A 22,932-nucleotide genomic window follows, 5' to 3' on the forward strand; every position below is an offset into this window, starting at 1 on the left:
CAGATGTTACACACTGCACTAAATAATAATAATAATAATAAAAAAGCACATTCGTTTTTCAATCTTTTTTTTATTATTATTTATTTAAACTGTACACAAATGTAAAATACTTCAACAGCAAATCTAAGTGAAATTTGTTTGGTTTAAATTATTATGGAACAGAACCTAAAAGGAACTTTATTAAATAAACATAAAAATTGGATTTAAAGGATGCACATATTGTAATGTATTCTACAATAGTCATTTTTTTCACTCTACTTTCCATGTGCGTATGGTATAGAAAAGACACTGAATAGAACAAACAGAATCCATTTTGTACCCTGAAACAATTGGTAGGCCTCGTGAGGGATTGCTCAGTATGACTACATGATATATGATGGCTTTGCCATCTCATAAAAATTATAACTAATATGTTGGCCTCTTTGGTTCCAAAATTTATGTATAATACATTTAACTGTATTCATTTTTTGCTGCTATAAAAATAACATTTTTTTCAAATGGCAGTTTTTTGACTAATCATGCAACTAAATCAGTGCAAACATTAAAAGCAATCATTCGCTTTAAAAAAGAAGCAAAAGATTTAATTTCAAGTATAAAAAAATATAAAAAAGTCATATCATAAGTCCAGTTTTGTCTAGTATGGGTCAACACTTTAAATTGCATAGCTCATGCGGCACCTGTTTACCTAGATAGTGAGCAAAGATAAGTGCACTATCAAGTACCACTTTTCAAGGCATTGAAATTTGCAAGTGCTATTATACGTGCATTCAAGCAGTTTGCAAGTGCTATGCTGTATCATTATTTTCTGATCTTTATGGCCATCCTTGACACCTCCTGGTAAGGAAATTGAAAGCACTCTCCTCTCTTCTCCTTTCCAAGACTTGTTAAAATGTTCCTCGCCCATTATTAAATGCACTGCATTTTTTCAGAATGTCTCCACTGCATGACTGTCACTCCTCTTTAGGGTTCATTGGTTTAGCCGTGGTAGCGGTCACTTGCTTGCTTGCTCCCCACGTGGCGGGCCCTTGCCGAGTCCCCCGTTGAAAAACGCAGATTGCAACTTTGACTCTTTGCTCTCGGATCGCTGAGGGATGCTCACGGTCAACGCAGGCCAGATACGGTGTCAAATCCCCTCCTCCGAGACACCACGGGTACAGCCATCCGCGGGATGCTAGTGGCCACTTAAAGCATCGGACAATGCCAGCCCAGCTTGTGACTTCGCAACAGCCTGACGTCGGAAATACAGCCGTTGCCTATGCGTCTGTCTCCTTCTCTCTCTCGGATGTCACCACACAATTCCTTACTGGAAGTGCTGTAGGGAGATACAGGTTTCTGTGATGCTTTTATTTAGATAAATTTAAATTAAGAGGAAGTGATCACCTACAAAGGCAGGTGTCCTGCAGCTTCCCGCTAGACCTAAGAGGTGACAGTCGACTTTTTTTTTTTTCTCTTTTTTCTAAGTTTGGTCATTTTGACACCTGCGTGCAAGAATACGTCGTGCTCTCGCAGTCTGTGCTTTTGCCTGAGCAAAGGGAGCTCGTTTCGGTCTGACTTCGCCGGCAGGCGGGGAAACAGCTGCGCAGCCGTTCACTCGTACTGGCAGGCATTTAGGTACGTTGTCACTGGTCACTGACTTCCTGTGCTCATGTCCCTTTTCCAAGCTGCCTTGTGTCTGTGTCTGTGTGTGTGGGTGTCTGTGTGTGTACGAGCGCGTGTTTGTGTGCATGCGCACGGTGTGTGTGTGTGTGTGTCTTTAAGATATCTCATAGCATTAACTTATAAGTGGTAGGATATATAAGTGTCCAAGATCCACAAACTGCCACTGTCCTGACACCAAAGTGAAATGATTTTTTTTTTCGTCAAACTTTTCCACAGTGACTTTTCAACACTGATGCCTGGATACACAGTGAAACTTCCTCCAACACCATCTCGTATGGGAATGTTCTCTCTCTCTCTCCCCCCCAAAAACACACACCTCAAATCAAGCACAACCACATTCTTCCACAATCATATTGGGAACGTCCCTTTTCACAATGTTGTATTCATCATCAAAGTACAGCATTGACATTGTGCTAAGTTTGGTTGGAATGCAACAGGAGTTCACGGTGCCCGGGTTCAGCCCCCGCATTCGGTACTGATTCACGACGGCGGTGTGAAAGGAGGAAGCCGACCCCGGGACGCCGGCCAAGTAGGCCGGGCAGCTCCCTTCACAGTAATTCCCATAGTAACCTGATGGTGCTATGATCCAGTCATTCCACCCAATGAGTCTAAAGTCAATGTAAAACTGTTGCCTGCAACATAGATTGGTCCTGCCATCGCACTCCAGGCCTCTTTTCCGGATCCTGTGTTTGTTATCGGCGAGGCGGGCTTGCACCACTAAAAAAGGCCGGTGGGATTCCTCCCCGGGGTCCACATAAATTGGCAGCACTGAATACTCTTCACAGCCCTCACATTGAACATCCAAGTTCAGTCTCCTTTCTCCTCTCTCAAACAGAGCCTGGATCGCCTCTGTCATGGGAAAAGTGTGCCAACCACTTCTTTTGAGATCGACTTTCTTTTCAACCACATTCCACTTGTTGCTAGTGTCCGGGTCTTGGAAATAGACTTTGACTCTTACTTTTCGCCTGCTGCCTTTCTCTAAGACATATGGAAGCAGCTTCAAGTAAAGCCACAGGCTGGCTTGAACGACAAACAAGTTCTGGTTCCCTTCATTCGAGATGAAGAAATAGAGGCGGACTCTAGATGAGGCCAGATCGTCTGCAAGATAAGGAGAGATCAGCAAGATTAAGTCAAAAAGAAAATGTATCTTTTGTGTGATTCTGGATTCAGCGGCAACGCCAGAAGACAGCTGATCGAAAGAGCGACGAGGCTGCATCAGCCAGAAGGCATGCACTGAATCAGATATCCCAAATTCGTAATCGAAATTAATTGCAAAGGGACTTCCCGCAGCGACGTTCGTACCCAGGCTATAGCCGAACGCGTCAGATCCGCAGACACCGGTCAGGGCTCTCCAGAATACTGGATTTTTCCAGCCGGATAGCTGCAAGGACGCCGCAACAGTACCTTGAAAAGACCGGCGCTTGCGCTGCCCTATCTCGCCCGTTTAAGAATAGCTTTAACTTTCAGCCGCCGGCCGATTCTCACAGGGAGAGTCCTTTCAGTAACCACTGAAACATCAGTGCCAAACCGGGGATTTTGTTTCAATTTTCACATATTCTTGTCACAGTTTAGCAGAGCGGATTCTCGAGATAGGGGGGAAAATATTTCAGCAGTGTGCCTACTTGTCCAGCAGCTTAAACTAACCCCCCTCTTAGTCGGGTACAATATCTGCCATTAATCATTCCCATCTCTGCTTTTCCCCCGTAACGATAAACTCACACCAAGGCGACCAAACGAAGCAGTTGCTCTCACTGCAACGCCATTACTGACTGCTCTCAATACACTTCTCAATAACACCAGAATTAAAGGAGCGAAATTATTGCAGAAAACCAAATGTCACCAAATGTCTGACATAACCCATTATTTGTAAACACGAGAGCCTACTGCATAAATTGTTTCAGAAATACCAGCGTCCCTGCTGCAAGCCCGTACTGTAAGTCCTACCCCAATTTGGCGTAGGTGATAAATGTGCAAGCTGGCCTTTACAGCGGGGACTGTAATTCTGGTCCTTGAATCGGAGCCTCCCCATCGCTATCTAAAATTATTGCTGGAAAGGCATTTTCTCATCCATCCTTATCTGTTTGACATCTTTCTGTACAGAGCCAAATGTAGATTTCTCTTCCTTTTCTTTTCCTAAGAATCTTTATTATTTTTGTCAGTCTCTGAATGGGATTTTTTGTGTAGTCGGTGTCTTCATTTGTTACCCTGGGTGCCTTCCTAATGTGCCTGCAGGGCCCATTCGGCACCTTGTAAGATTTCAGGGACAAAAAAATTGCACTGTGCTTGTCTATGTTTTACACCGACTCAATTTCGGAAGTGTTACAAAAGCCAGTGGTTAATTGAAAACCAAATGGAAGCACAAGCCCACCCCAGATCTCCCATCAACAGCCTGACAGAAAATAATAACACCGCAAATGTACGCTGCGAAAACCTTCCGTACACTAGCAAATACACAACTTCTTCATAAACTGTGGTGACAGTGACAGAAAAAGAACAGTACGGTGTTGCTGCACCGATCCACTTCACTTGTGTTGTACGAAATTGTGCGTGCCCATAAATTTTGTATGTGAATATAACAAGCAGATGTATAATGCAACAGATCCCATAGATACTGTAAATGTATATGCCTTTGGTAAGTGGGAGGGTAGATAAAGAAGATGAGTAGGCAGCATAGAGGCTAGAAAGAGATTTATTTTGTGGACAAATGATATATAGATGCCACGGGAAGATAGATAGGGAGAAAAATGAAGTGAGTGAAAGAGCGATGAGGGAAAGGAGAGATGGGCAGATAGGCAGGAGACAGCTAATTTGCAGAGCGCTGCTGTTAGGGCCAGATGCGCAAAGTTCGCAGGCACAGCAGCTGCCTGGATAAACCGCTGGAAAGCTACGCCAGAGGGATTCGGGGACATGTAAGCACGATGGCTGCGCAGGACCGAGATGGCTGGTACCGAGGGGATGGATGGCACAGCGAGCGCGCGGACCGACGGACAGGGAGCAGACAGACACCGCCGGCAGCAGGCTGTGCGCAGCGGACAGACAAGGCCAACACCATGAATGAACGCTAAATAAATGGGAAAGGAACGGAAAAGGGCGGACAGGCAGATGCAAGTCTCAACAGACGGATGCACGCAGCGAAGCAGCTGAATGTGCAGGGCAGGCAGAGGAGGCGAGGGATGCAAGAGACGGAGCGGGACAGGCGGAGGAGGGAGGGACGGGGACAGCGGCAGGCAGCTGGAAGGACACCGGAGGGGGACACGGAGGGCGCAACCCGGAGGGGAGCCGGGGCATGGGGCACACACGGGAAGGACGGGACGGAGCGGAGGGCAGGGGTGAGGTGTGCGGGGAGGGAGGATGTGAAGGGGGACAGGAGGATGAGCCGGGTGGGCAGGTGCCTGTGGCAGGCAGGGGGACAAGTAGGGGGACAGGCAGGGGGACAGCAGGGCAAGGGAACAGGAAGGGGCTCAGGCATGGGGACTAGCAGTCAGGGGCTCGGGCAGGGGGACATGCAGGGGGGCCAGGCGGGCAGGGGGACATGCGGGGGGTCACGCAGGGGGACGGCCGGGCAGGGGCCAGGCGGGAGCGGCAGGGCCGAGGGCCGGGCGGCGCCCACCTGTCTCGGCGAAGCTGATGATCTCGGAGACGGGGTCGTGGGCCGGGGGCCCGGCGCTCGCCTGCCCGTCCAGGCTGGGGATCTCCACGCGGCCGTCCTCCCGCACCTTGCCGGCGTGCAGCTTGCGCAGCGCCGTGACCATGGCCGCCTTGGGCACGGCGTGCGTGATGTTGGGCCGGTCCCGCATCTGCAGCCGGCTCAGGATGTGCCTCTTGACCGCCTCCAGGAAATCCCCGTCCACCTTGCCCGGCTCCTCGGGCCGCCGGAAGCCGCAGGAGGTGCATGTGTCCTGCGGGGAGCCGCCGGCGGGGGCCGGCGGGGTCGGGGTGCCCGAGGCGCCCAGCAGGAGCAGCCCGCAGGCCAGCAGCGCGCCCAGCACCCCCCGGCGAGCCGCCCCGTCCATGGCGGAGGAGCGGGGGGCCGAGCTGGGGGCCGCCACCCGGAGCGCCGCAGGGAGCCCGTGTGCAGGCAGCGCCGCGCCGAGCTCCGAGCGCTCCGCGGCGCGGAGGGGGCGGTGGCAGCCGAGTGGGGGGCCGCAACCGCTCCGCGCAGGGGGGGGCCGGGGCCGGCGAGCGGAGGGAAGGGAAGGGAAGGAGGGAGGGGAAGGGAAGGAGGGAAGGAGGGGGCGCCCGGGGAACGGCGGCGTGTGCCGCCGGGGGGGAGGCTGCACACGCAGGCACCGAGGGCGAAGTTGGGGAGGGAGGGATGGAGGGAGGGGAAGGGGGGGGGGGGGAGAGGCTGGCGGTGCACCGAGAGCCCGGCTGTCCGACGGGGGAGGGGGGCGGCAGCAGGTGAGGGGGTGGCTGCGGAGCTCGGGGTGGGGGGAGAGAGGGGGGAGCGGGCCGGGGGTGCGAGGGGAGCCGGGGAGCTGGGGGAGGCGGCGCCGCGCTGCCCCGGGGCCCCGCGCCGCTTTCAGAGGGGCATCCCCGGGCGGCGCCGCGCCTGGTCCATCGCTCGCTTCGGCAGGTCCGGGCGGGCCGCGGAGAGGAGCTCTTTAGTCCGGCGTCATGGAGGGGGGTCAGGGAGATAAACGAAGCAGATTTATATACAATCCAATTTATAGCCTGGCAGGAGGGGGGGGTGAGAGGGGGGGGAGCAGTGCCACTTGTACCCCCCCGCCCACTCCGCCCCCGCAAGACGACGAGCCGCAGGCCGTGGGTGCGGGTCCCCGGCTCGGCTCGGCTCCGCACCGCACCGCTGCCCTCCCGAGCTGGCCCGGAGCGGAGCCGGGGGCTGCGGGGAGCGGGGTCGACGCCGGCAGCCCCCCCGGCGGCGAGGCTGGCCCCCCGAGCCCCGCTCCGGAGCGGTTTCCTTCGAGGCTCAGCGCCGAGGATGCTGCGGCGGTGCCCGGCGCGGCCCCGCAGCGGGGACTCGATCGGCTGGATCCCGGCGATCCCAGGAGCGGCTGCACGGATCCACTCGGTCAGACCGGCTCTTCTGCTCGCTCCCTCGCTCGCTCTTTTTAAACAAGATCTCCCTTGCCGGTGGTTTGGGGTTTATTATTGTTGTTATTGTTATTATGATTTTAAGTGTGATTTTGGTTGTTGTTGTTGCTGCCGCTGCCGCTCCAGTTAATCTGTCTCCCTCTCTGCCTCTTTCTCTCGCTCCGCGTCTTTTTGATCTTTCGCTCGCCTTGTGCTGGCTTGAACGCCGTGTTTGGGTTTGTTTTGGTTTTTTTAACGCGTCTGATGTTCCCTCGCGGATCCGCAGTGGAAGGTCTCGGGGAAGCGGCTCGTTCCTCGCTTATCTTCCTCTGATCTCCTCCTGCTAATTTTCCCCCCCTGCAAAATCACGACATTGTGGCACTTTCTACTGAAACTTTTATACAGGAGTTAAAACCACGTGGGAACTCCAACCTATAACAGAGACGCCATTGGGTTCCTCACTATTTAGGAGATTAAGTTAAGTCTTTTGCCCCCTGGGCTATTACAGTAACTTCCTGGTGTTGGAAATATTAACTGTGCTGCTTCTTTAACTCCCCCCGTCCCCTCCCTCCCTCCCGGTTCCCGCAAACACACCCACCCCGCACACCGGCCCGGCCCGGCAGGACGGACAGACAGACAGACGGACACCGAGCAGCGGCATCCCCGGCATCCCCCCCACCCCAACCGGGCTGGGAGATGGATGCCCCCCCCCCCCTCCCCGGGGTGCTCCTTCCCTTTTAAGCACTTGAAAGAAGAAGTCATTAGAAAGTTTCCCGTCGGGTTGGCTTCGCGACGGGGCGGGTTTCTGTTTGTTTGTTTGAATGGGCCGGGTGAGAGCTGCCGGGGCTGCCGATTTTCGTGGGGCAGGGCCGGGAGGGGGGCGGCAAAGGTGGGGGGGGGTCCCAGGCTGACAGCGGCAGATAACGGGAACCCGGGGCTGGCTGAGGATCCCCGGGTATCTCCCCGATACCCTCGCCCCCCGACGGGCTCAGGGGAGATGCCCAGCAGCCAAAAACCCCCCGAGGGCTGCGGGGAGCCCCTTCCACTCCCCCCATCCTGGGGCAGGAGCGGCCCCGGGGGCGCAGCAGCTCCGCGGAACGGCCTCGGGCATCGCCCCCCCCCCGCCTCTCCGCGCCCCGCTGCGCGCTGCCCCGCGGCCCCTGCGCGCCCCCGCCGCGGGGAAGGCTGGGCACAGGGCGCCCCCTCCGGGCCACCACGGGAAGCGGGAGCCGGGGGGCGAGCAGCCGAGCCCCGGGCCCAGGGGTGCTGCTGCTGCTGCTGCTGCTCGGGGGCAGGGTGCCGCCGAGGGGGAGGCAGAGGGAGGTGCGCGCCGGGGGCTGGGATGCGGTCGCAGAGATGGGTTGGGGGGGCTCTGACAGCTCAAGGGGGCTGCCGGCTGTTCTAATCGCAGCTTGTTTTTGTTTTTTTTTAACCCACGAAGGAAAATGTAACTTCAGGAATGAAAGCAAAGCCCAGAACCTGCTGCCTTTTCAGCGAGCTGAATGGTGGTTTTCAAGGGGTAGGTGCGGGATGTGCACATTTCCTGCATGACGGCAAAGAAAAAAATATATCCTTATGTGCATTTCAGTTTTTAAAAGGAAAATAAAACTTCTTACCTATGCCTGGACTGCGCGCACGTGTGAGTTCTGTTAGCTGTCACTAATAGCAGCAACACAAAAGCGTAAAGGGGTCAACTGGAGGATTGGATTGTTCCTGCGATTTAGGAATTAAAGGGAGAAATGCTATTCTCATGTTATCGTGAACATTTTTTCTTGTTCTGCACTGCAAAAGTATAGACTTTTTTATTACACTTAATATTGTACTGTAAAATTGCACTGCAAACCCAGTCTCATTTTTCACATTGGGTTTAATATAAAAGGAGGTGATCTTTAAGGTCCCCTCCAGCCCAGGCCATTCTCTGATTCTGTTCTGTGATGCCACAATAAACACTAACTGCACACACAGTACCGTGAATCAAAGCTAAACCCTCAGTATCACTGGAGCTACCCTGACGGGAGATCAGAATTAGATACTGTATTTCCTCCTTCCCATTAGCAGGTTTTGAATGGAAAGCCTGGAATGTAAAAAAAGAAATAATGCTAAAAATCCAATCACTCTGACATCCTGTAAGCTAATAAGAGCACGTGAATGCAACAAGCTTAGTACTTCACAGTAATTAATTTGACAGCAAAGAGCTAACAAGAAAACAACAGGCAGAGCAGTGATGACTGGTTCATAGAGGTCACCGTCACACAAGAAATAGGTGTAAACACAGCCCCTCTCCCTTTGAAAACAGCTGTTTCATTGCCCCAGTAAGAATGAAATGCCAAAGAGGAAGAAAATACCATGCCTTCCACGGGGGCAACAAAACTGGGAAGGTATTTCTTGTCATAACACAAGGTAGAGATTTTCTCTTTTAAACGCAGCAATTTTGAGTTGTCCCTGCTCCCAGCTGCAGTGGCGTGTTTTGGCTTTTTTTCCTCCTCTTCTCTTTTGGTTAGCCAAAGACATTTTGCATATTCAAACATTGGGAAGACTTATCTTCTCCAGCAATTACTAACAAACGAACAAGCTAATAAACCCCATTGTTATTTAAAGTGTGTCCACCAGAACTCTGGAGGCAGCTCTCGCAGTGGACCTGCTCTGGCTTCCTCCTAGAGATGCAATCAAACCTCAGATGCTTTCGGGCAGGAGAGCCTACAGGGAGGGCGAACAGGGTTAGCAGCAAGAAACGTGCCGTTTGATTTCTCATCATGCTCAGGGAGCACGGCTTATTGATTGAGTCATACAGCTCTGTTAATTTTAAGATCTCCTCAGCTTTCAGTTCTTTCCCCTGGGCATAAACTTGTTGCTTACCCCGAGCAGCTGAACCAGCAGGGAAATGGTAGCTTCACGCTCCCCCCGCGCCTCCCCCCGTTCTCTGTTTGTTCTGAGCTCATCTGCGCGAGGACTCGTTTTCACACACACCTTCTCAAACCGGCTGCTGTTCATCTGATTCAGGGTCATGCTTTTCCATACATTAAACGCAGGGGAGAACTGGGAAGGAAATGGCTGGGATTTGTGCTTAATGGGCAAGCGCACATTTTGCCAGGAAGCCCCGCTGTGAGAGGTGCAGGTTTGGAGGGCATTTTCTGCAGAAACATCAAGTCTCACGGCTGGAACCTGATGCTTATTAAAGCTACTGGTATAATGAGATCACGATGAACTCGGTTCCTCAGCCAGTGTAACCCAGTGTGCTTCTGAGCCATCGGACTGCTACAAGTCTCTCTCTGCAACCCAGCTATGTGCCAGGAGGCGGCCGGTGCACAAGTCACACTGTCCCAGAGGCCAGGCGGTGCAGCCCTGCGCCTTCCCGAGTCTGGAGGACGCTCTAAAGCGGAGGAGACAGCGATGGCATGAGGCAGCTCCCTCCCTGGGCTGTATTTTCATAACACCCTCAGTGGGACTGTCACAGTTTACACTAGCTGAGGATCTGGCCCCACACATATTGTTCAAGCACCTTTTATGCTCTTAAACCAGTAATAATATCTGTTAGGTAACCTTACTAATCCCTTTGAGGAAGGATTTTCTTTACTGTACTGATGGCTGAACTGACTAAAGCTTTATATATAAGAGGCCTGATTTGTGCTACAAATGCTTCTCCTTTCATACCAGCAAATACAAGTTTCACTAGCACAAGCATCTTTTTCTGCAAGCATTTCCCAAATAAAATAGGCTATAACGGCAAAAGCACTTCTTTTTTTTTGCTCATATAGCTGCATCTACACAGAGGATTTTTGCACGTAGTGGAAGGCAATCTGTTTTAAATGGCACTTCAGAAGAGCATTGCTATCCCACAGAAGTTTCAAGGCTAGACCTGGAAGCATGCACTCCCGCCCTGTATCTGAAAGAGCTTTTTACAAGGTGGCCATTGTCATCTTGCTTTAAATACAGAGAAACCAAGAAATGTGGTTACAGGGATGGGTTGTGGGTACTGTGCTCGATCTGGGAATTTTTATTCATGCCCTTCTTTTGCTTCAGCTGAAATTATGCATCCCTAATCAGGCCGATTCCTCACTACCCGTAAATACTTTTAAAACAACTACAAAAGAATCAGTGGATGTTTCAGAAGCACCTTAGCTTTGTAAAAGGAAAAGTCCTATTGAAAATCAAGTAGGTAAATGACATTCTGAAAAAAAATTGGATGTTTTCTGAACTTGCAGAGGCAAACCTAACTCATGGGAAAAAACAGCAAGAGGTTCACTTGGCTCCTTTGCTCTGCCAGTGCCTCTTTAAGAGAAAACTGTCTGCTAACGGAGCTTTGTTCTTCCTAGGAGAGGCTCCTATTCCAAACAGCAGCTGGAAAAGAGGGTATAGCAGGCAAAAGCAAAGGACCTGGCCATCTGGGAATCCTTTTCTAAGGCAGGTACAGTGAGAATCTGGAAGATGAGTCACAGAGAAACGCCGAGCTGGTTTTAAACAGAGCCCTCAACAGGTCTGGAAGAGCACCTAATGAGTCCCAGCTCCTCGCACAGGTGTCAGGCAGGAGAAGGACATGGGGGCAGGCAGAAGGACTGGATTTCAGGGGCATGCCAACAGCCACAGCCACCCATTCCCGCTGCCCCTGCTCTCAGGCAGCTGCAGTCCCGCTCTGGGCTCCGTTACCTGGTGGTGCCACATGGGCAGCATGCCAGCTGATCTGTCCTCTTCTCGGCCCCTTTGTGCTCCAGGAAGGTTTGGACCCACGCTCCCAGGCTCTCTGTGTGACACAAAGTGTGTGTGCGTGGCTTGTCCCAGACAGGTCTCCGAACAACGCAGTGCCTTTCGGCAAGTGGATGTGGTTCAGTTTCCAAAGTAAAGGGACCAAACACCGTCGGGTGGATACCCCATGCGATATTCAGAGGGTGTCCACTGCTTGTGGATGGCCCAGAAGTGCTCGTTTTCCCCGCACACTCTGTCCTCTGCAGTCCAAAGCCGTAGTCTTATAATCAAGCAGTGACTTCCTCTGAAGTTGCTTGTATTGACCTAAATAGGTTGGGGCGGGTGAGGACACACAGACAACATGAAAAAGCTGTGCTGGTTGCCCAACAAAGAAGTGTCTGCTTTGTGGTGAGCACTTTTAACATATAAGCACTTTTAACATACTGTTAAAGAACATGATTTTCATGTTTGCATTAGTTCACACCAAAAGCCTTGCAAAGTAGCAGAGTGAAAATAAAATCTGCATTTAAGTGGTAAACAAAACAGTTAAAATTTGACTTCTCATAATTGGAGTGCTACACACTAACGCAATGCATTTCAAAGTCAACTGGTGTATTTATTCTATACATCCAGCTGTGATGCATCTAACAGATTGGGAAAAGAAACACTAGGATGGAGCAACGTTAACATTAGCTGCCCTGAGAAAAATCAGTGATTATCAGGGAGTGGGGACAAGACAGAGAGGTCTCCCTCTAAATGTAAATAGATCTTAGAAGCAAAAAATGTCTGGCACCTTTGAAATGCTGGGGGTGGGGGAGTGTTATATGGGATACAGAAGCTCCAGCCATCTCCTGATGGACAATTGGTAGCACCTGATGAGCACCCAAACATAAGCAACTTTCTATTTTTCACAAGCAAGCAACACAATTTAAAGGAAGCATCTACAGCTGTAGGTCAGGCTGCAGCCAGAAGACCTGTGCTCTGTACCCCCTTTTCACCAGCTATATATTGAGTATAACAGCATTCAACCTTTCTAAATCGCTTTGAAACCAAGTGGAGAAAAGTAGCATACAGGAATTCATCCTCTTCACAGAGGCTGACATTAACAGCGTGGCCTTGGTACTGCCTGGCAAAAGTCATTTTCAGTCTATTCATACTTAAATTGCCCAAGCTTATTTCCTGTGAGAGTCTTTTGTTACAGCAAACCAGAACTACTATACCGTGCGTCTATTTGCACAAGAACAGTTGGAATTGGTTTTTAAAGATTATCGTGCTATGATTATGCAGTCACTGCTAGAGCTGGAGACAGAGCAGGAACCCAAGGAAGGTTTCTGTGACAGCACAGCTTACCCCAACTGCATCCTCGTCCACCAGTTCAAGGAAGGAGCATCTTCCCCCGGAGCTGAGCAGGAGGACCTTGCCACATTGAGGATCTCTGTCGATTCAACACAGCTGAAGAGGGGTCCCATGCGACCTGCTTGGCGCGTTTGGCCATCGCAGGCCTCTAGCATGCTTAGGCCATCTTGCCCAGTATGTGAGCCATGCTCACACGAGCCACACGCAAGCTCCTCTGCTCCCACCGATGTTTCAGTGCTATCAAATCATGAGGGGGCTTATTAACAGAAAGCTCCCAACTGCCTTCTGTCCTGCCCACACAGTATTTATGATTTTTCAGTCAGCACTGCCTGCCCCCTCATGAGGGAATAGCTTGACTCTGCCATGTGACTAAAACAAAATGGATGGTACGCTCTACAACCTAGGTGCTAAAATCTGCCATTCTGTGGTGCTAAGGGGCATAGTTTGGGAATGGGACTCAGGAGGATGGGTTGATGGTTAGATTTGGTGACCCTGAAGGTCTTTTCTAACTTGGATAATTCTATGATTCTTCCAGAATGCCTGAAAAGCACACACATGGTGACTTCAGCTATCCTTTCTGCTGAGACCACCGAGATGTCCCCTCAAAGATGTTTTAAGAATGAGGGAACATTTCAGTCCCCACTCACAGGCAGGTCCCATACTGCTGTCTCACCCACCACTGCCTCCTTAGCCGTGGGGCAGCTTATTAGTAAAGAAAAACCCTTACACTTCTGCATAGCCCTTTGCCATTTCTGAGCAAGTCTCACCCCCTAACATTTACTGTTGTGGTTTAGGTCCTTACAGCAACATTATAGAAAATAAATCATAGTATGTTGAAATATTACTGTGAAATACGCTATTATACAAGGGTGAGAACAAACCACTGCTCTGGAGACAGCAAGAAGAGGAGCACATGGACCACATTAAGCAAACGTTGGGCCCACCAGAATTACGCAGGTACTGAAACTTTAGGAGGGTGCAGAGAAACAACAGGAAAGTGTATTGTTTTAGGGGTTTTTTGCTTAAAAGATGAGAGAGAGAGCCTAGGGGAGAGGAACGCATGAAAAAGAGGAGGATAAGCCCTTTTTTTTTTTTTTTTTTGGCTACTCCAGATGGGGTTTTCCTCTGTTTAAATGCTGAAGGACAGAAAGATTTTAAATTAAAATCTTAATAAATATAGCCCTGAGGCTAGTAACATTATTACATCCAAGATGATTACAGCAACCAAGCCACAAAAGAAATATATATATATATATTTATTTGAAGCATAATAAGCCTCAATATTTAGTCAGGAGAAGGCTAGGCAGCTAACTGACTTCCAAAGTAGTGAATTTTGCATTCCGCTGTGCTGAAAGGATAAACCAACACTGTACTTATTTTGCAGGGCTTGGTTTCATTTCTGCACAAGATTGCATTATTACTGTTTCTACTTATATATAAATTACAATTGCTCAGATCACGTGCATAAGGGTTGGCAGGAGAGAAGCCCGAGTCTGCAATAAGTGATAGGAGATATGGAGATAATTAGTTAGCTTCCTTGTGAAAGAACAACTTGGTTCCTCCAGCTTGCTTGAGTGAACAACGTTTGCTCTCCTTGAGATATCTGCCTTTTTTCAATTGATTCTAATTTGAAGACAAGGTACCACAATTTATTTATTTTACTGTTTGTTTTAATTATGGGAATATTTTAATAAAGGATACGGGGAAAATACAGGGATACAAAGAAGAGGATACAAGCTGATAAAGATGATTAAATCATAGAACGACTGCAGAGTGGGTCATGAAGTGTTATAATCCCCAACTCCCCTCTGCTTTCTGCCTCAATGTGTTAATGCATCACACTTTAGTACAGTGACACTTTCAGCCCTAGGTGGAAATTCACACATGATGAAGAGGTGGAGGAGGATTTCCAGATGGTCAGACCTCAGGGAGTGCGAAAAGGTGGGGGGAGGAAGGGAGAAACTGCTGAAGGAAATCGGACTTTGGTCACATCAGTAATTTCCAGCTGAAAAAGGAATATTAAAAAAAAATCCCATACCAAAGCCAGGTGCATTCAGGTTTGGGTGTTGTGTATGGTAATTCCTCCCCACTGCTGGTCATGAAAGATGCCTTGGAACTATTGGCTTATCTGTGTGTAACAGTAGAAGGGGCGAGCTTCGTTTCCTTGGCCAAATTTCAACATGGGTACTAAAGCATCCCAACGTAGGTCCGATTAGTTGCTCTATTCTCCACAGCTCCTCTTTACTAGAGGCTATTACAGAGTAGTACTTGCTCCGAACTGCGCATAAACTTTCCCTACAGCAGAGATTGCATTTGACTGCTGTGTGTCCTCTGGGGCCCTCTTCTGCAGGGCCACCTCCAAGTGCAGTGAAGGGCACTGAGAGAGGAAAAAATGCAAGGCCTGCAGCTAGTGGGTCCCCATCACACCCCAAAATAGGCCCCGCTTTCCCTTTGGGAGAGTACAAGGCAGCAGCTGCTATCACACAGCTGGACTTCTCTAAGGCTGCCTCATTTACTGTGGCCTTTTGGGGGGAACAGGAAAGTAGTCATGGTCCAGAGTTCAAGGGGTCTGGTCCTTCAGGATGAGAGGTGCTAGGACTGCATATGGAATTTGCAATGGATAGTACTTTGCACAGCCTTTTTCCAGCTGTCAGTGTCAGGGGACCTTTAGGGTAATCACTTATTTAGGCAATAGAGTACCCCCTACACTGAGGAGAGAAAAAAAAAAATAAATCTTCTCCTTAAAATAGTATAAAAGGTGATCATTGGATATGACGACTCTGACCGCAGTTCTAAAGGCTCTGTTTCACTTCTTAGGTGTTCCTTGGATCAGAGCATTTCCCCTACCGCAAAATAGACACTAAGGATGCCAGTGGTGTGCAGTCATGATGGAAAGTAATGTTTTGTTGAATATCACCAGTATGATTGTACACTCTTTACCTGTATTTCCTGGATGGCAACAAAGTAAGTTGACCAGAGGATGATGAACTACTTGGACGAATGTCATGAGAAATGAGGCTGTCGCACACTGTTTACACTTTGGGGAAATGTTTGTTGAACGTCCACTCCCTGACACTCCCAGTACAAACCACATTGTGCACACAGGGTCAGGAAAAAGCTCAAGGAGACAGATGAAACTGCTTTGCTTTGTTCTGCTCCTGCTAGTGCAACTTTAAATCTGTGCTTTTAGCTGATGATGAATACCTCCAGCCATTAAATAACTTAAAATGTTAAAATCACTAATGTCATAGCAAAAGGTGAAGGAACATCAGGCACCTGTTGTGTCAGTGAGTCCCATCACGATATATTTAAGATGCCTAGGTGCCTGGACCCAGCTTTAGTGGCAGGCCCTGGGCCTCTGGACCTGTAAAGCCTGCAGCATCCATCTTGGGCTTAAGCCCCTTACCATGACTGAATGAACATCTCTGACTTTCTTCCCTAAAGGGCTCAGCGCAGCAGGTGTTTTCAGTCTGCCCACCTTCCAGATCAGGTGTCCAAAACTGCGGCAGTAAATATCATTCTTTTCTTCCCTTTTCCTAAAAGAGCTCAAGGTGGGTGGAGAGGATGGCAGCAAGCTATTTTTATTCATACCTTCATTTAGTCAGTAGTCCAACAGTTCACAATAGAAGAGCTGGGCTCAGTCCCCTTCTCTGCCTTACAGGAGTCCTGGGAAGCACGAAAACAAGTCAGGTTTCCTCAGGAAGAACATGATATAGGGTGATGCTGGGAGGGGGGCACCGGGGTGCTCTCCAAGCCTCCAGTTGCACCCGTACAGACCCAAGGGCATGTGTTGCCACTAGGTATGCTGTTCTGAGAGTCATGAGGCCAGACCCCCGCTGCAGCACGCAGCCAAAACATCCCCAAGTACCTCATCCCCATTAGAACAGCTTCCAGAGGACAGAGGCAGTCCCCTCCCTGGTACAGAGCACAACCCGGTGAGCACACTTCTGGGAGAGGAGACGTGCAGACTCCCTGGGGCAGAAGGGAATTGAGCCATGTGAAATTCCCTGTGCTCGGCCCTAGCCTTTTGAGCACGGAGCAGTGTGTATACAAAACATGGCAGCGCTGCCAACCACCCTGCCTTTCCCTGACAAGAACGGACCCACGCTCTGTTCCTGGAGGAAAGCCAGGAGGGAGTCAAAATTGTGATGCCCAAGGGATGCTCAGCCCCTGAGCAAGGCAGACTTCAGAGGCAGCGTTCCCCATCACCTACTTGGGCAGCAAAGCAGCCTTTTGGATTTGGTGGCTGCCATTTTGAGGGTGTGCACAGCCCAGGGAGCTTCGCTACAGAACACAAAGATCCGGGGTTTCCAGTGGCTGCCAAGAATTGAAATCGCAACACTCTCCATGGTGGCACCCGAGCCTTTTTGTAAGGATGCTTTAACAGGGGAAGCATATTCCCTCAAACCAAAACATCACCGCAGTTGCCCTGAGAGCAGTCCACAAAGCAAGAGTAGATGGAGCTCCCCCACAGTTACCATGTGACAGACACCGTGCCATCTTGTCTGCCCTAAGAGCGGGCATTACAGGAGAGCACAGTTCACCAGTTCAAGGACCACACATTGCCAGGTGATGCTCTTCCTCTCTCCAAGTGGCAGGGCACAAACAAACTTGCAGGACTCAATCTGTAGCAGAATTGATCCCACTGTTACCTAGACAAGTTAAGTTACAGGGCTCAATTTGTTCATCAGTAGCTGTTAAAGAACAAAAAAGAATACAGATATAAGGCTGGATTTAGACAAGGCAAACACTCAGCTACATATTAAGGACTGAAAGTAAAAAAAAAAAAAAAAAAAGTGATTGATAGCAGCTGATGGAAACCATTCATACAGCAGAAGTGGGAGAGCCAAAGAAAAGTGAGGTAAATGGGTAGAAGCAGAGCATTTGCCTGTAGCAGGACTGGTGCTGTTAACCATTACAGGCATGCAACAAGGAAAGAGTAAGCAGGTGTTTATCCTTTCTGCTCCTTGAAAAGGCAGGAAAGGTTCCCAACACCAGCCATGAACCCAGAGCAAGGCTACCGCCTCCTGCGGACCTCCAGGTCAGGCCTCTGTGGCACCCAAAATAGCTCTGAATTGCCCTAGTGCCACCAGGCTATTCCACATGACAGAGGAACAGTGCCTAAGCTTTTTGGGAAAATAACATCACTCAGAGGCTTTAATCCCCATGACCAGCCCAGAAACATGGAGCAGAGGCCTGGTGACCGACTGCTAATCTCATGTCCTGGTTTCTCTACCAGACTCACGCAGCCCACAGAGACGGCACGAGGAACAGGCCAGCCTGGCACACAGCAAAAACTTAATCTCACTATGGACTCCTAGACTCAACAGGTTATATTCTGGTATGGGGCTTCTGACACAAAAGCACAGGGAAAAGGCCTTCTAGCAGGAAACGCCTATCATCTTTAAACGTTTTTTTAAGCCAAAACTAACAGTCTTGCAGAGATACCCTTCCTGTCCCCAACCCCTCGGGTTAGCTCCCAGAACAAGAAGGACCCCACAGAGGAGGCTGCAACCACCAGAAGACCCTGCTGGCAGCAGTGCTTGCTGAATGCACCCCGCTTGCTGCAGGGGTGATCGTGCTGGCTGGCAGGAAAGGGTTACCAGAAGAGGTGGGGCCCTTTGGAAACAGGCCTGGATGCTGCAGAGCTTTTCACCTTTAGCTTCCTTCGTTTTTCCGCAGCTAGGTGCGGGCTGCCAGCCCATTCTAATTTCTCTGCTCGGGATGGATCCTCACTCCTCTGTTTAACAGAGTTCTGCCAGACTTTAAAAAACAGAAAAGTTAGAAATGGACAAAAAGTGAAGCACACATCCCTTTGTCACAAGCCTGCATTTCAAATGCTCCAAACCTATTTAATACCTTGGACTCTGCTAGATTTTTGTCTCATGATGAAGACTATTCCCTGGAACCTCTATCCCCTTTTCTTTCCAAAAAAGAACAAAAGATAAGTTTTAACTTGGTGTTGATGCAATATTCACCCCACCCAGAACAGTGTAACCAACTTTGAAAGCTCATGTAAAAAACATGAAGAGTAATTTTTACTTAGCTCTTGTTATGAACAATTCAGAGATAAGAAACAAGGCAAGACACGTCTCAGCTGCAAGTGTGAACATGATCTCAACACTGCAACATTTTCCTTGCCTGGCTAGAGATGGGTTGGCAGCATGAGGTAAATGAAGGTAGGTTACAGGTGACAAGAATGTAAAAAGCCTGTTATTAAGCTAGGTGTAAGCAGTCTTGAAACTTCATTAGGGCCAGGGAATTCAGCCCTGGACATTGCACCTGCTTGATTGTTCACTGAAAATTAATGTTAAACAAATGCTGTAAAGTTGAAACCAAGTTGGAGAGGATTCAGATGCACTTCTTCCTACCCTCTGACAGGGCAGTGGATGGAAAGAGGATGGTCTCACAGGCACATGTCATGCTGCTTTTCCTCTTTGAGGAGGGAAGCAAAGTCCTTTTCATCACAGCATTCCCAAGGTGCGCAGGGCAGGTTATTTGCTGTCCTCCAACTGTAGGTGTAAGCAGGAAGGAACTGCAGAACTGCAGCACAGTAAAGGTGCATTTGAGCGCTGACCTATTTTTGTTCATCTGCCATGGGAGAGACATGTGGAAACATTGTGGTTTGATGCGTTTGATTAAAAATATGCTAATGAATAAAGAAAATTAAGTGCATCCCTTGGGCTTCTGGCAAGCTGCCAAGACAGACACTGGGACCACCAACAGGGGGTCCTTATGGTTCAGCTTTTGCAAGCGTTCAGCTTCCAACGGCAGAAGACGGTGACCCAGCGGAAACAGGGCTTAAAGTTGAGTGTTTTGTGTGTCCTGCCTCCACTCCTCTCCAAATGCCACAATATTTGAAAATTTATGCCCCAGGTGCTGGAATCAACAAGCATAAGAACATCTTTGTTTGCATTTAAAAAAAAAAAATACTTCTACCATCATTGTTGCAGAAAGCAAGCTTGCAAACATGAAGCAAGTGCACTCAAAAGGCTTGGAAACAAAAAGACTGAAAGAGAACTCCAAGTTCATTTTCTAAAGCATCTCATTATTTCTAAACCAAACGTAGTTTTGGAGGCCTAACTTATGGTTTTCAAGCTCCTGAGGCAAAGCTGCAAATGTGGCCTTTATTCCCACGCAGGAGCAGCTCTGCCTGCCCTCCTCCCTCCATGCTGTTCAGGGAGGGGAAAGGGAAAAAAAAGCAAATCAAAACAACTCAACCAGGCACGGCATTACCCTCCGTTCCACAAGTGTTTGCTGCACTGCTGTCATCACTCAAATGGATTTACTCAAGGTACCACATTAGAAAGCTCTAACCTGGCTATGGGAATAGGCAAATCACCTGCTCTGCTACTGCTCCACAGGTAGGAAGCAGCTCTCATGAGCAAAGTCTGAGGTGTCCAGCTCTCCCAGCACTAATAATCCTTCTGCGGGTAGTGGTTCTTCCCATAATCTGATTCACTCTCCATTGTCCTGCAGTCTTCAGAGCTGGATCTGGGCAGCCAACCGTGCCTGGGGAAGCAAGTGCCTGTCACCTGGTGGCACTGCTCAGCACCTAGTTAGAGAGGAGACACCAGGAGGGAGAGGAGAGAAGGGCTCATGACTAGTTAAAGCTATCTGAACCTAAGTAGAACCATGAAGATTTGAAACCCTAGAAGCTGGGCTTGCACAGACTTTCTATAAAAAAATGAAATCTGAGGCCCTAGAGTGGAAGAGGTTCTCCCTCAGCCCTGCCCAGGGTGCTAACTAGAAGAGCTGCTGTATGTAAAACCAAACACCTAATCTACCCCGCAGGCATCTGTTCAGCAACCTAGTAGGTCTTGGTTTTCATAGCTCCACCTCCCAAGCAGGAAACAGTTTTTTAACTTCTGAATCCTGCAATTTTGGCCAAGGATCCTTTCGTCAGGGAGATTTGCATCTGGCTTGGACTGTTTCTCTCAGGTTTTCTTCAGCCTTTCTAAAACTGAAGAGCCAGACAAACTTTTCTGAGTAAAACCGTAGGCTATCTTGGGCAATGTTACCATGGTCGTTTTCATTTAGAAGCAAGAATTTGGCTATTTTTAAGATAATTGCTCCTTCCCCCAGTCCACAGTTGTTTTCCTTGTTTACATGTACAGCAGCATAATGCCGTCATTTTGCGGGGAGGGTAATCATGTTACAGAGCACTCTTACAGACCACAGGGTGAGAAACACTCATCTAAACAGCAAGTTCAGTTTGTTGTATGTGTTTTCCTTTTAAATAAAACCCAGTACTATTAAGCAGTAACTTTCCTCATCTCTTAGTGCTACATGTATGTACAAGTTTGTCCTTGAATTCTGGTATTTGGCCTATGAAGCCAACATGCATAAAGCCTCCGATAGCCTGAACACTAGACTTTAAAAACAAACTCTATAAACTCTGATTATATCGAAAACATGATTCTGCCTCAAAGCCAAGTAAAGCCCATTGGAAGGAACTTACTGTAAACACTGGAAATTAATCAACCTTATCAGGACAGTAACTGCGGAGCATAGGGTCCCAGTCATACCTCTGCATTTCACCTCTAACCCTGCTGGAGTTGCAAGGCTTAGGGGGGAGCTGGCATTTCCCTAGCAGATTCCATTCCCACAGCAGACACTAAGCAGTTTTAGTTAGTGTGGAGGGGAAACAGACTGGGGAGCAGGAAAAAAAAAAAAAAAAAAAAAAAAAGGTTTTTAACAGGATATACCCACCCCCAAACTGAGGCTTTATGCTGCAAAGAAAAACCAGCATCTTTAGTTACCCCTAGAAACAAAATGTTTTGTGAAGTAATGCATAGTCCCCCAGAACAATAACTATTCTTTCTGGCATGCAAATCAGTGCTCAGTGAGCAGAACAAACTTACACTTGCAATGCAAACTGGTTTAATGCTATAGAAATTGTAAAGCCACCATCCTCGTGAGAAACTGCTGGTTCTGCTGCACACTAGAATGTTTAGGCAAGAGTTAATTTTGTGCTTGCATGCAAAAGGAAAACTTTAACTTAGAACAAGGTTTCCTACTGCACAAGAAAATCACATGGCAGAGCAAGAACAGAAGAATCTAGTTAGCAGGGATTTCTACATGTAATTCAGGTAGCAGATTAATAGCAGCGACTTGTAATCTCATCTGAGCATGCTGAATAGCCCCTCTCCATGGTAGAGCTTCTAACTTCTGAAGCCACAAGATGGAGCCAAGTTCTCAGGAAGAGGTGCCTGTGCCATCCCAGGAACTGGGAGAGCATTTAGCACACAGAAGAAACCACACTAGTTTCTGGTTCAGGCAGAGCACAAACAAGCACCAAGGCAGAAGTATGGGCAATCACTGCCTGGTTTGATGCTGCTGTAACCTAAGGGAGGCCTACTCCTCACAGCCATCCGACAGCATCTGAATAGAAGGGCCTCATTCTGGGCTTCAGGTACAGCTATGTAGTACTGTCCAGAAGCCTCTCCTGCCTCCTGAGTAACTTTTCACACTTGTCATGCTGAGAGTATTTTAAAATAGACTTCACTGGAAAGAAGAGCTACGTAAGCCACCATGTCAATCTGAAACAGAGGGCAAACATCAGGCAAGCATCACATAAGCGAGATTATTTAAACAGCTGTAATCCTTGGCCAGGAGTCACCAGCAAAGGGACGTGCCACTTCCAACTGGTATGGCAGTGGCAGTAGAAACTGCACCCAGCAGTGAGTTCACTGTGAACCCCATTTCTGTGCCATTCAGAATTCAGTGACGTGAACAGTGCAGTGAGTCTGTCTCGAACCAGAGGCATCTCTGCGGAAGTTTGTTCGTCACAAACCAACACAGAGTAGTCTCACATTCAAGACCAGGTATCAGCACTTCAACACAACATTGTTTGTTTAGTTATTTGCCCATCAAGATTGACCAAAAAGAGAGGAGAGGAACTCTGTTTACACTGTCAGTGCAAACTGTCCTAGTTATGTTGTGGAAAGTTAGCCATGAACAATTCAAGCCACTGCAGGGGTATAATTCTGAAATATATTAGACAGTTTCACCAGCACTGATGAGAGGATCCTCACTCACTTCTTCCTCCCCCCCTTCCTCACAGTGTGGAATATAATCATATTATAACTTTGATACAAGCAAAAGGTGAGTTCCAGAATCTGCAAGTCAATGGCTGCTTGGTTTAAGAATTTAGGAATCAGACTTGCTCATAAAATACTGTGAAAATCAATAACAAACAAA

At 48.8% G+C, this 22,932-nt stretch overlaps 1 protein-coding gene across 1 annotated transcript; it reads right to left on the reverse strand.

The window, feature by feature from the left end:
- Positions 1 to 467: 467 nt before the first annotated feature.
- On the reverse strand, positions 468 to 5,723 carry INHBB (inhibin subunit beta B). Its single transcript, XM_082762946.1, has 2 exons — positions 5,270 to 5,723; positions 468 to 2,757 (listed from the first exon to the last, which is right to left on the reverse strand). Exons 1-2 carry the CDS (start codon positions 5,670 to 5,672, stop codon positions 1,982 to 1,984), a joined length of 1,179 nt encoding a protein of 392 aa, XP_082619072.1. The 5' UTR covers positions 5,673 to 5,723; the 3' UTR covers positions 468 to 1,981.
- Between the last annotated feature and the right edge of the window lie 17,209 nt (positions 5,724 to 22,932).

This window comes from Aythya marila, assembly GCF_965140915.1.
Source record: "Aythya marila genome assembly, chromosome: 6".
NCBI lineage: Eukaryota > Metazoa > Chordata > Aves > Anseriformes > Anatidae > Aythya > Aythya marila.